The sequence below is a fragment of the Balaenoptera ricei genome, chromosome X (assembly GCF_028023285.1).
Source record: "Balaenoptera ricei isolate mBalRic1 chromosome X, mBalRic1.hap2, whole genome shotgun sequence".
Taxonomy (NCBI): Eukaryota; Metazoa; Chordata; class Mammalia; order Artiodactyla; family Balaenopteridae; genus Balaenoptera; species Balaenoptera ricei.
In genome coordinates this window covers 62,786,105-62,799,202 of record NC_082660.1, presented here as the reverse complement: position 1 = coordinate 62,799,202, position 13,098 = coordinate 62,786,105, and the positions used below count along the sequence as shown (strand labels likewise).

Here is a 13,098-nt window from a genome sequence, read left to right as displayed (position 1 = left end):
AAGTGAGGGTATTCCCTTCCAATTCCTACAGGGCCAACCAGGGGCCTCTGGCCAGAGCACGAGAACCCGGAGGGCCGCACCTTTGGGCCCTTTGAGCAGGTTGACCTCCATGATGGTCTCTGGTGGGGGCTGTCGCCTCCGTACCACCAACCGCACCACAGGGCCGGCCTCCTTCAGCGCCTCCACCGCCCGGCTGTGCACCACCTCTGACACATCCACCTCATTCACCCGCAGCACACAGTCATTCACCCTGTGGGGGAAGCCCAAGAGGCATGACACCCTGCCACCACCCCTCCACCCCCTCTCCCACCTCCTCCTCTCCCTCTCCCTCTCCCCTCCCCCTCCCTCCTCTCCCCCTCCCCGCCTCAGATCTAATGGAAGGGTCATCCTGCCAGGCGGCCCTCCTCCCCTCACCTCCATCCTGCCCCTGCCATCCCCAGCCCTGCTTCCAGGCCGCCTCACCCCAGCCTCCCGTCCATGGCAGCTGCTCCACCAGGGATAATCTTGGTAATAAAGATGCCAGGGTCATCGGGGACATGGGGGTTGTCGATGCCACCAGCAATGCTGAAGCCCAGGCCAGAATTGCCCTGCAGAAGGAAGTGGAGGGGCACAGTTTGCTCATGCAGAAGGCACGGGGGAGGGTTTCCGGGGCCCCATCTACCCCTGCCCCCCCCAGAGCAGCTTCTCCAGGCCTCAGAAGGGGCCACGGCAGGCTGGGGCACATTCGTCACGAATCTGGCAGATTCCCAGCCTGTGCTGACCATTCTGGCGTGGAGGCCTCAGCGAAGCCATCCCCTCCCCAATTCCCCAGGCCTCAGCGAGCAAGGTCAATTAATATTTGTTAGTCAGTTGATTGATTGATGCAGTGATGCAGCCTCTGAGGGCCGCCGTTTCCCCATTCTCTCAATGCAGGTCCCCCATGAGTCTTGAGACCAAGGTTCAGGGCCCTCCCCTCTCCCCGTTCTAACCCTGCCCTCCCATTTCATCCTGCCCCACCTCCAGACTCACCCGCTCAAGGACTATCTCTTCATACTTGAACATGCCATCACTGCCATTCACCTAGGGGAAGACACAGGCAGGGCCCTAAGTGCCTCCTGCGCCGCCCACCCCCCCGGCCCCCTGGTCAACCTGCTTGTCCCCCAACTCCCCACAGAGTAGGAGAGCCCAAATTGACCCTGAGACACCTGTTGGCCACAGATGGGACAGGCTGACCCTGAGGAGGCCCCCCTCCCCTTGCTTCCAGCCATATCAGGCCCAACCCAGCTGCTCATGTAGCCCAGATCAATTGTCTGGGACCGAGCCAGCCAGTGGTGCACTCACCAAGAGGATGGGCTCCAGGGCCTCGGGGTTCACTAGGAGGGGTGCAGGGCTGGCCTGAGGGGGATGGCAGAAATGGAACATGGCAGGCAAACCATGCCACACTCAGCATCGTGGGGGCACCCAGTGGCCTGGACAGGGACCTGCGCCCCTTCTGAACAACAGCTCTCCCTGACTTGGGATCACAGACTCCCACCACGTCAGAGCTGGAAGGACAGCAGACGCCATCTTGTCCAACCTCTCCCATGTGACAGATAGTGACACTGAGGCCCAGAGAGGACACAGGTTGTGCCTAAGGGCACACTGGGAGTTAGTGGCAGAGCAGGGGCTAGAACCTGGATCTCCACATGCTCTTTTGAGTAAAGCAAGCTGCCAAGGCCATTGATGTTCTGGCCACTCATCACCTTGCCCAGCAAAGCTCATGGGAAAAAGAAAAGTTACCCCCTTCAGAGTACCTCATGAACCCTCATTCTATCTCCTGTGTCCCCAAGAACCCAATTCCTCAAATGGGCAGAAGTCAATCCATTTTCTGTCAAGGGGCTTTTGATCCCGAACCCTTTGTGTTTCCCAGCAGAAAGGGATCTGCTCGGGAGTCAGAGGCAAAGCCAGGGGTGGGACAGGAGCAGAGTGGACAAGATGCCCCATGAGGGAGAAGCTGATGACCCATGGACTGATTGGCAGCAGGGTCCACGGCCTTCAACATGCAATAGCCACAGGAGGAGAAGCAAGGGAAAGGGATGGAAACACAGGGTTGGTCTGACCAACTCACAGAGATGGCCTCTCAGACAGGACTTACTTGTGGCCACTGTCAAGTGAAAATGTGATTCTGGACAGACAAGTAGCACCTGCTCGCTGGCTTTCACTCTTATCCCCAAGAACGGAGGAGCCCTCTTGCCTCTCTCCCCAGATAGACTGGTGCCCCTCCCCCATCTTTCTCTGGCTGTGTTGCCCCTTTCCTGACCCCTGGTCTCCTCATCTGAAGAGGGAAGCTGCAAACCCAGGGTGAGGGCTCCTCTGCTTGCCCTGCTCTGCTTCCCCTCCCACCTACACCCCACACAGCTTTGGCTTCGAAAAGCAGAGAGGAGGAGAGGAGGAGAGGGCCGGCTAGTCACGCCTCCACCTTTTCTGAGCCGGGCCCCAGGACTTTTTGCCCTGCAGCCCTAGGAGTTGGTGGGAGGATTCTCCCTGCAGCCCTACTCCTGTCCCTGATCCCAGGAGGAAGAACCGATGGCTCTTAAGAGCCCGGAAACCAACACCACTGCCTGAAGTACCATGCAACAGACACATAGGCAAAAGGATTTCCATGTAGCTCTTGTATGCATCTGGTACACCATGTGTGCCCACGTGTGATAGCCATACTTCAAGTCCAGCGCTGGTGAGACCCAGCAGCTCCCAGCTTCCACTGGTCCACCCTCCAGCCTCCCACCACCCCCCTCAGGGAACCTGCTCCCAGGGCCAGGAGCCATCCAGGGATCAGCCCTGGCAAAGAAACCTTGACCAACTGGCCCAGCCTTGGGACTGGCAACTATCTACCAGTTGAGCAGGACAAGCACAAGAGAGTGTTTACAAGGGTAGGGCCCCAGGATGGAGGGGAATCCGCTGGAGAGGGCAAGGGGCCAAGGCAAGGGACACAGGAAACAGTCAGTTGTGGACAGACAGAAGGCCAGAACCGAGGACTCCTCTCCCCAGGAAGTCCCCACCTTTGCTTCTGAGTGAGAGCACATCTGATCCCCAGAGGGGGACAGAGGTGGCCAGAACGGTCACCAGCTTGGGGCAGCCAGCACCTGCCCTCCACAACAAAGCCTCCTCCTCCCCTCTCCCTACCCTGGGGGCTGCAGAGCCGAATAACCAGACAGGCCCTCCGCCATGCATGCCAGGGACCTGGCTCTGCCGGCCCAGCCTCCATTTTGCTGCTTCTCCCACAGATGCTCCTTCCATTTTCTAAGCTGGCAGTTTAGGCTGGGAGTGGAAGCCGGAGTTGTGCCCAGCACCCAGGGGTTCCCAAGCTGTGCCAAGTCAGGGCTGGGGGGCCAAGTTCTCCCACATCTTGCGGTACCCACGGGGAAGATGCCCCACCGGGGCCAGTCCCTGCACCAGAGCAGCTGCCCCTTGCCTGGCTCCAGGCATCATGCCTGTTCTGGAGCAAGGAAGCTGGCTTCAGTCCCCCCCCCTCGCCCCCTGAGTACACATACACACTTCAGAGCTGCTTGGACAAAAGAGTCCATCCTTCTCAGCAGCCTCTCAGCCTTGCTTGGGACGTGTCTCTCGCCTCCTCCCCCTCCCCTCCCTTGCCTGTCAAGCGCCTCTCACCAGGGACACCACACGGGCGCGCGCGCGCGCGCACACACACACACACACAGAGGCACACGCGTGCACACACTTGCAGCCACATGCTCACACACATATACATGTAGCCACACACACACAGGCAAACAGAGCCAAACCTGCAGCTTCATCTACAGAGACACCTCCACATTCAGAGAGACATCCCCACATGTCCATGTGCACATTCACACACAAAGGGACTAGGACGGAGAGGGACTCATGGCATCAAGGGATGAAGCTCAGCAAGCTGGGCACATGGGCTCCTCGACATAGATTCACAGGAGCTCCACTGCCTTCCTCCACACACCTCAACACACACACACACACACACACACACACACACACACACATGTCCCCCCTACACAGAGCACCATGCCCCCTCCTCCCCTCCTGTGGAGACACACACCGCACACAGCCCCCGCAGAACCTCCCGCCCCCTGCCAGACACAGAGACACTGCTAAACCCCCCGCCCACGCTGAGGCGAACCCAATCCCCCCACACGGGAGAATGTGCCCCTCCGCCATGCCTTCGCCTCCTGACACACAGCTCCTCCCAATCCCCTCCAAATGGAGACCCCCAAACAGACACACTGGGAAGCACACATTTCCAACCGCCTCTCTTGGCCCAGCTGCAACGTTAGGGCTCAGGGTCTGCGGGCTGGGAGCCCCGGGAACCCGTGCTGCACCCCAGGCCTCCAGGCGCCCACTCCCCAGCCCCCGTGGGTTGCCCCACCACCCCCCCCCCTTTGCTGATCCATACCTGCTCATACCAATCCCGGTTGGTACAGGTGCACTCGGGCCACCAGCTGGGGCCGCTGCCGTTGAGTTTGGGGGTGCTCTTGCCCGGGACTGGCTTAGGGGGCACTGGCCCCACATCCCGACCGGTGGGGATGAGCTTGGCCTTGGTGCGGGGGGTGGGGGTGGCCCCCGCCTGCGAGGGCAGGGTCTGCGAGCTGTAGCCCCCGTAACCGGCGCTGGCTCCATTGCCCCCACCTGGCCCGTAGGGGTCGGGTACCTGCCAGTCCCCGTAGCCGGGAGGCTCGAGGCGCCGCAGGGCGGCCAGGCGGGTCACCTCGTAGCACTCGGGGCACTTACAGCAGTGCTGGTGCTTGTGCATGGCACTGCCCCCCGCGGCCCGGACCCCCCAGCCCACGCCGGTTTCCACACCGCCGCTGCCGCCGCCGCCGCTGCCGCCAGGCTCCCGGGCACACTCACACTGCTCGGACCAGGAAGGGGGGGGCACCCGTGGGGGCGCCCGGGCGGAGCGGGGCCTGGGGCCGGGCGGGCGTCCCGGGGCCTCTGCCCCCACGCTGCCCCGCACCCACGGCTCCCCCTCCAGCACTGGCGGCTCCGTGTCGCCCGTCGTGGCTCCTGGGCCGAGGCCCAGCCGCAAAGAAGAAGCGGGAGCCTGGGCAGAAGCTGGGTGCTGCGAGGACCGCTCCCGCACTGGTCCCCAGGATGGATCTGAGTGGAGTCAAGAGCATCTCTCCCTGGCTCCCTTCTCAGTTGATTCCAGCCAATCAGCGTGCAGAGTCAGGCAGCGGCAGCGGCAGCGGCAGGAATGCTAAACAGCGGCTCCTTAAAGGAACAGAGGCAGTGGCGCCCCCAGGCTCAGCCCCAGCTCCCCAGATATCCGGGGTAGGGCCAACCCTAGGGCAGGGACAGGGGACTTGTGCCACGGGTGAGCTCAGCCCCCCCTCTCGTGCCCCCTCGTCTCCAATTTCAGCCTGTCTTCGGCCCACTCCACCCCACCCCACTACCAAGAGGGAGTTGCAGGGAGATGCTCAATGGGTCCCCGGGCTTGCTCTGAGCTGGGGCCACCAGAAGTAAAGACTTGAGGCGGCAGAACAGATCGAAGGGACGCTAGAGCAGGGTGAGGGAGGTGCTCTCTCCTAACAGGGGACCAAGGAAGAGGGCAGCTTAGGAGGCTACTCTCTTGTCAGGGCCTCTTCCTCAGGACTATTGTTCTCTCAACCTCTAGGCCCCGAAATGACTGCAACCTCACACTTGACCTGCTTCCATCACCAATGAGGGACTCAAGCCTAGAACAGAAGGAAAGGGAAGCTCTAAGCTTTTGTCCCTGGCGCACAGATTCCTGTCTCCTCAACTCCACTCCTGCATGGTTATAATGGGGCAAAGAGCTTCAGGATGCCAAGAGAGTAAAGAAAGTCCAGGGCAGAAGGAACGGTAAGAAGAGATCTGAAGTGAAAGAAATCCGGGGGTCTGGAGAAGAAGTTGGGAATACTTATCCAAGGACATTTCCTTAGCCTCTCCTGGCTCAGTCTGTTGGCGAATGGAAGAAGGATGACATGCTGGGAAAACTCTTATCTTTTTGCTGTTCTTTCTGTCATTAGCTACCAATTATTGAGTCTTCACAAAGTCCTAAGTGCTTTACATGCAAACAAAACCCCTACCAAGGTGCTACTATTATTATCTGACTTTTACCGAGAAATTGAGGCTCAGAGATGTTAATACAGCTAGGTTACACAGGTGGAAGTGACAGAATCAGGATGCAAATCCTGGCCATTTGACTCCAGAGTCCACGCTCTGAACCACTCAAGTCCAACAGGTCTATTCTAAGTTCTCCTGCAGATCTCAGATCTCAGTTCAACGAACATTCATTGCACACCTACTCTGTGCAAGACCTTGACCTAGGCCCTAGGGCTACAGAAATTCATTCTTAAGTCAACAAGTATTCACTGAGCACCTGCTATGTGCCAGACACTGTTCTAGGATTTGAGGATACAGCAGCAAACAGAACAAAACACAATAAATCCCCGCCCTTGGGGTGCTCACATTCTAGTGAACGGGCACAGACAAAAAATAGCACAATAAATAAATGAAGTATATACTACGATATATGGTGATAAGTGCTATGGGATAAAAGAAAAAGAGCAGAGAAAGCGGGATTGGGAGTACTAGGGAAGGACATGAGGTTGTGATCATTTTTCTTCAAGCTTTTTACCCCTGCATTTTAACATGAAAATTTTCAAACATACAGAACAATTGAAAGAATTTTACAGGGAACAAACAGCTAATTGCCACCTAGATTCTCATTAACATTTTACTATACTTGCTTTATCACATGTATATCCTCCACATATCCTCTCCAACTTTTTTAAAAATGAAAACTTGCAAACATACAGAAATGTTGAAAGAATAGTACAAGGGACACCTATATATCTTCCTCACAGAGCCAACAACTGGCAATGTCTTGTTATATTTGCTTTATCGATCTATCTACAATTTCTTCTGAACCGTTCAAATGTACGTTACAGATTTCATTACACTCCTCCCCTAAATATTTCAGCATTCATCTTGTGGGAATAAAGACATTCTCCCACATAACCACAATATGATTATGACATCTAAGAAAATTAACAATAATTTCATATCATCTAATATCATCTAATGTCCAGTCTATATTCAAATTTCTCCAAACTTGCCTTTTAACATTTTTAACATCAGAACCTAATCAAGGCTGTCACATTGCATTCGTGTCTTTAGCCACTAGAACAGCCCCAATCTTAAAAGAAAAACTTTTTATTTTGAGATAATTATAGATTTACAAGGAAGTTGCAGAGACAGCACAGAGGGGGCCCGTGTACCCTTCACCCAGTTTTCCTCAATGATTGCATCTTACATAATTATAGTACAATATCAAAACCAGGAAATTGACATTGGTACAGTGTGTGTATAGTTCTATACCATTTTACCACATGCGGAGATTTCTGTAACAACCACTGCCATCAAGATACAAAACTATTTCGTCACCACAAAGACCTACTGGTGTCGTCATTTTAAAAGGTTGAGGAAAGTGTAAAAAACTTACCTCCCTTTAGGTCTCTTTACCATGTCTCATTTATAGTATGGTTGTCTTAAATATTTCCTCTACATATACTGAGCTTCACATCAGATGATGTTTTACTTATTGCTTCAACCATCAAACATTATTTAGACAACTCAAGAGAAGAAGGAAAGTCTGTTGTACGTACTTACGTTTTTACTCATTCTATTCTTTCTTCCTTCCCGATGTTCCAAGATTTCTTCTTTTATCATTTCCTTTCTGTTTTGAGAACTGCCTTTAACCACTCTTTTAGGGTGGGTCTGCTGGTGCCATGGTCTCGTAGCTTTCCTTTTTCTGAGGATATCTTGATTTCTCCCTCATTTCTGAAGGATATTTTCACTAGATATAGCATCCAGGCTTGGCAGTTCTTTTAACACCTGAAATATGTTGTTGCCACTTCCTTCTGGCCACCATGGTTTCTGGTGAGAAATCGCTGATACTTAAATTGTTTTTCCCCTGTTGGTAAAGTGGTGTTTCTCTCTTACTGCTTTCAAGATTTTCTCTTTGTCTCGTTTTTAAAAGTTTGATTATAATGTGTCTTGGCATGGATTTGACTTTATCCTGTGTTGGGGGTTTGTGCAGCTTCTTGAATCTGTAGGTTTATGTCTTTTGCCAGATTTGGGAGATTTTCAGCCATCATTTCTTGAGGACTTTTTCGCCCCCACCCTTTCTCTTCTCCTTCTGGGGCTCCGATGACATGAATGTTAGGTCTTTTGTTATAGTCCCACATGTCTCTGAGGCTCTGTTCATGTTTTTGTTTTCAGTCAAGTCACCTAGTCAAGTCTGTCCTTTTCTCCTTCTTTTAGCATCTTCCTATGTTTCTTTTATATATCACATACAGAGTTTTAGCTGTCCTTAGTGGGAGAAATAGGGAGAAGCATGTCTACTCCACTTGGGTCCAGAACTAGAAGTCTCCCATCTTTATTTTTTTTTAAATTAATGACATTGGCTTTTTGAAAAGTACAACTCAGTTGTTTTGTAGAATATCCCACTTCTGGATTTGTCTGCTGTTTTTTTTTTTTTTTTCCCCTCGTGGTGTCATTTATCTTGTTCCTCTATACCCTGTATTTACTGTAAACTGGAAATTAGAATAGAGGCAATCTTAAATAGGCTGGTCAAGGTAGGCCTCACTGAGAAAGTGACATTTGAACAAAGACTTGAGGGAGGTGAGGAAGGGAGCCATGCAGAAGAGTATACCTAGCAAGGGAAGAGCCAGTGCAAAGGTCCTGGGTAAGAAGTGCATCTGGCTTGTTCAAGAAACAGCAAGGAGGACCAAGTAGCTGGAGCAGAGTGGGAGGGAGAACGTACTAGGAGATACGATCAGAGATTTAGTAGGAGACCAGATTGTATAGGGCCTGTAGGCCATTGAAGGATTTTGGCTTTACTCTGAGAGAGATGGGGAGCCATTGGAGAGTTTTTGTGCTGAGAACTGACATGATCTGACTTGCGTTTAGCAGGATCACTCTGGCTTCCGTGTGGAGAATAGGCCACAGGGGACAAGGGTGAAGCAGTGAGACCAGTCAGGAGGCTACTGAGGTGATGCCAGTGAGACGTGATGGTGGTTTGGACCAGGGTGGTAGCACGGGAGGTGATAAGAAGTGATTGGTTTCTGGATGTATTTCAAAGAGAGAGTCAACATGATTTACTGACAGATTGAATATGAGGTGTGGTTCCAAGGTGTTTTGGCCAGAGCAACTGGAAAGGTGAAACTGCCATCAACTGAGATGAGGACCGCTTTAGGGGAGGAGTCATTTGGGCGAAAAAGATCAGGTGTCCAGATTTGGACATGTTGAGTTTGAGATGTCTATCAGACATCCAAGTGGCAATGAATAGTAAACAGACCCTGTCGCCAAGGGGCTCAAAGTTAGAGAAATGGACATATAGAAGCATTTCATTACAGTAACTGTGAAAAGTGCTATTTCAGAGGGGTATACAAAAAAGCAAGTTATCAACTCTACTTGTGGGTGGTGAGGGGCTTACAAAAAGTTTCATAAGAGATGACATTTTTAGTTTGCTCCTGAAGGGTGACTAGGTGTTCATTAGGTAGAGAAAAGAGAGGAGTGTCTTATTTCCTGTATTCTTAGACCCTGGCACACAGCGGTTGCTCAGTCACACCCAACCCAGTCACTAGTTGTGTGACCTTGGCCGTTACTTTACTTCTTGAGCTTCAGTTTCTTTATCTGTGAAATGGAAATCATCATAGGGTTTTTGTGAGGATTAAATGTAAAACATTTAGCACATTACCTTGTACACAATGGGTTAAGGTTAATTATTATTGTTGAATGAACAAATGAGTGAATATCTTCCTTCCTTACCAAGTCTAGGCTAGGCTGGTAACTCAGGACCTTAAAGTCTTCTATATGCTCAGCAGTTTGCCAATACTATAGAGTGCTAGACTCTTTTCCTACATCGTAAAAGTAGCTCAGGAAAAACAAAAAACACCCTATAGCCTGAGCCTCTGAACTGCTCTGATTGAGGAATAAATATTGCTAAGCCTGGAGTGAATGGAGAGGGTCAAACTGCCTTCCCCACACCCCGTCCCCATTGACTGCTCTCTCTCTCCTCTCTCCTCTCTCTCTCTCTCTCTCTCTCTCTCTCTCTCTCTCTCTCACACACACACACACACACACACACACTTTCATTTTTAATGAATATGAGTTACATCCCTTTACATTCATAGTGAGCTTCTCCCCACTCTACAGGCTCTCTGATGCTCAGACTGGACTTGGTTGGCAAGTCAGCAACCTTGAGATGCTTTGACACTTGGAATCCCCTCCCAACTGCTAGAGTTCCAGCCTGAGGCCCCAGGGAGACAGGCGCCCCCTACAGGTCGAAAACAGCCCACGCCCCTGCAGGAGGTTGTGGTTGCTCGGCAACCGGGAGGCCCACACGGAGACTGAAGCCACAGAGGAGCCTGAGAAGGGATTTGGGAGAAGAAGGACTGTTTCTCACTCCTATCCACCGTTTCTCCAGCGCCCTCCCTCAGCAAACCGATGGGGTTAGGGCAGTGCGGCCCGCTGCTGTCTGATAACCTGGGCTCATTCTTGAAAGTACAGCTTCACTGGGTGACCCCAATCTTTTTGTGTAGAGAAATAATCACCCTTGCCCCAAAGCCCTCGGGTTTCACCTGGGTGCCAGAGATTGGGATTGCTGAAAGCAGGAATTTTCTGGTTTGCGAGTAAGGGGCATTGCTGTGGGTGTGCATCCTTGGTGGATGGGAATTCTAGCACATTGGGCGTGGGTAGGAATAATTTTGGTGATTAGTCTACTAAGGTATCAAGATTTCCCCACCATTCCCAAGGTATGGATTAGGGAACTCCTACTTTCCCCCATTAAAATAAAAAGGCCCCATAGGAACGACAGTATATAAAGGATCATTCATACCTTGGTGGAGACAAGTTTCTCAGTGGCTTTCCTGAATTAGATTTCTCTATGGAGTAGGGAGAGATCCTGAGGTCTGTTGACCCCTGTGAGTAGGGACAGAGCCCAACAAGAGGGAAAGAAACAAAAAGAAGAATGGCAGGGTAGTAACACAGAATTCGGCAGCTTCCTAGTGCTGTGTCTGGTTTGGGGCTAGCAAATCCTGTCAGCTCTGTGCCCTCTCTGTTAGGACCATGCTGAAGTATTCCGTCCTTATGACGGCCTTTGGGGACCAGAAATCCACAGCTTTTCCTCCTAGTAACCTAGCATTCTGGCCCAGGAGTAGGTCCAAGCAGGCCGAAGCCGTGGGCACAATAATCCCTCCACTTGGGACTCATCTCTTCACTCTCAGTACAGCAGGAGCATCATTGTGGCAGAGCCCCAAGCCATGGCAAGCTTAGGGGAGGGCTGTGCCCGGAGTCTCGTCGTGGGCTTTCCCTCAAGAGTTCCAAGGTAGAGATACCAGGCTGAGGTACTGGCAGCCAGAGAGGTCCTGGTCCAGCCACTGCCCCAGTCCACAACATCTCCACAGCCGCACGATGGCAGGGGGAGGCTCCTTGCTCCCTGTGCTTCTAAACTGAACTGGGTCGGGGCTGTGCCTTAGCTCTATTAATAGCCCCCTAGCCCAGCCTGCTAGCCCCAAACCCGGATGCCAGAAGCTGTGAGTCAGCAGCTAAAAATAACGACAGCAACTGCACCCAAACCCCAATGAGCAGCGCCCCTTGGCCCTCCGCCCTCAAGTTTTTGTCAATCTCAGCCTCCAGTCCAGGACCTTATAGAGGTTAAGTGCGCCATAGCTGTCCAGTCCTCCTGGGAAGAGAGGAAGGATGGGCGGTGGCAGGCTCAGGGCTGAGTGCTCAAGGCTAGGGGCTAGGGGCAAGGGCTTGGGGCATTCCGGCGGAGAGTCTAGACTCTGAGGCTAGAGGACTGCAGCTGAGAGCCTGGGAGCTGAGAGGTGGAGGCTGCGGGGGTTGGAGACCCTGGATGTGGTCAGGGTCAGGTCGGAATGGGAGGGGAGGAAGAGGCTGCGGTGCTGCGAGGCTGGGCGACTGGGAGGGGACAGAAAAGTAGGGATGGGGGTGGGGGGTGGGGGGTGGGGGAAGTCCATGCTGAGAGGTGAGAGCCCGGCAGTACCTGGGCGCCCCAGAGCTGAGGCCAGCAGTCGGTCTGAGGGGCGGGATCGGGAACAGGGAAAACTACGGAAATGCAGCTTGAAAAGGTAGTGTGTGGAAGAGGCGGTCCAAGGCGGCGTGGACCCCCGAGAAGACTGGGACCAGGCAGCAGCCGCGGCGTGGGCTCCCGGCGCTCCTCCCACCTCCCAGCCCGTCGCACGCCGATGCCCCCGCCCACCGCGCCTGCTGCAGGCCAGGTATGTTGGCGTGGACGGCGGCCTGTGTGTGTATGTGCATGTGTGTGCATGGCGAGGGCTGGGTGGCGAGAAGGGAAGGGGCGGGGTCGGGGCGGAGGAGGGGGCGGGAACACAAATTCAAATTCGCTTCGGTCCATCCCGAGAGCGGAAGTGGCCGTGGGGCATCCTGGGAGTTGTAGTTCCCGGGCCTGCCCTGCAACCGAGGAGGGTCTTGTCCCTAGGTGCCAGTGCCGCCCCCGGTCCCAGGCTGGCGAGAGAGGAGGAATTGAGAACCGAACCTCCTGACCTCGTCAGACCCTTAGTTCGATTTCCCTTCGTGTGGAGACATGAACCGGGGTGAATGTGGTTGCGGTGGGGACTGAAGAGTCAGCCAGAGCACCCTCCTGTCCTTGTGTTTCCCTTAGCCCCTCCCCCACTTCTACCAGACTCCTTATCCTAGGCCAGCTCCGCGCTGGTCATCTTAACTGTTTATCCCAGGGACTCACGAGCAGCAAACATACCGGGGAACTTGCTCCTCGAGGGGAAGGTAGGCCCGGCAACCTGACCCTGCGCGCAGCCCAGAGAAGCGAAAACTTGTGGAAATCGGACCATGCCCTCGGGGTACGGAGTCAAGGACACAGGTCCCCAATGGGCACAAGAAACAGGTAGCATTCAGCAAATACGTCACGGGTGACGACGGCGCGGCCCTCCTCTTGGGGCAGGTGACCACAAGGTGGAGCTACAGCGCAAGTCTGCACAGCGCGCCTGGGCCACCCGGAATGCTCCCTGTGGCGGCTGCTCTCCTGCTTCCCACTTGCAGCCCTTCATTGCCCCAGGTGGA

The 13,098-nt window shown here is 53.7% G+C and overlaps 1 protein-coding gene across 7 annotated transcripts in view; it reads right to left on the bottom strand.

Annotated features, from left to right (window-relative positions):
• DLG3 (discs large MAGUK scaffold protein 3) overlaps positions 1-12,915 on the bottom strand; it is a 63,597-nt gene extending 50,682 nt beyond the window's left edge. For 2 of the 7 annotated variants that reach the window (XM_059911467.1, XM_059911472.1), the window contains exons 1-4: positions 4,403-4,774; positions 1,009-1,059; positions 463-587; positions 81-250 (exon numbers count right to left, since the gene is read on the bottom strand). In XM_059911467.1, coding sequence (XP_059767450.1) covers positions 81-250; positions 463-587; positions 1,009-1,059; positions 4,403-4,759 — 703 coding nt within the window. In that variant the 5' untranslated portion in view covers positions 4,760-4,774. Of the gene's footprint in view, positions 1-80; positions 251-462; positions 588-1,008; positions 1,060-1,320; positions 1,375-4,402; positions 4,775-7,637; positions 9,670-10,873; positions 10,957-12,043; positions 12,217-12,778 lie in introns of those variants that run through there. The other 5 variants (XM_059911465.1, XM_059911464.1, XM_059911469.1 and 2 more) reach the window with 5 other exon arrangements.
• Positions 12,916-13,098: the final 183 nt, after the last annotated feature.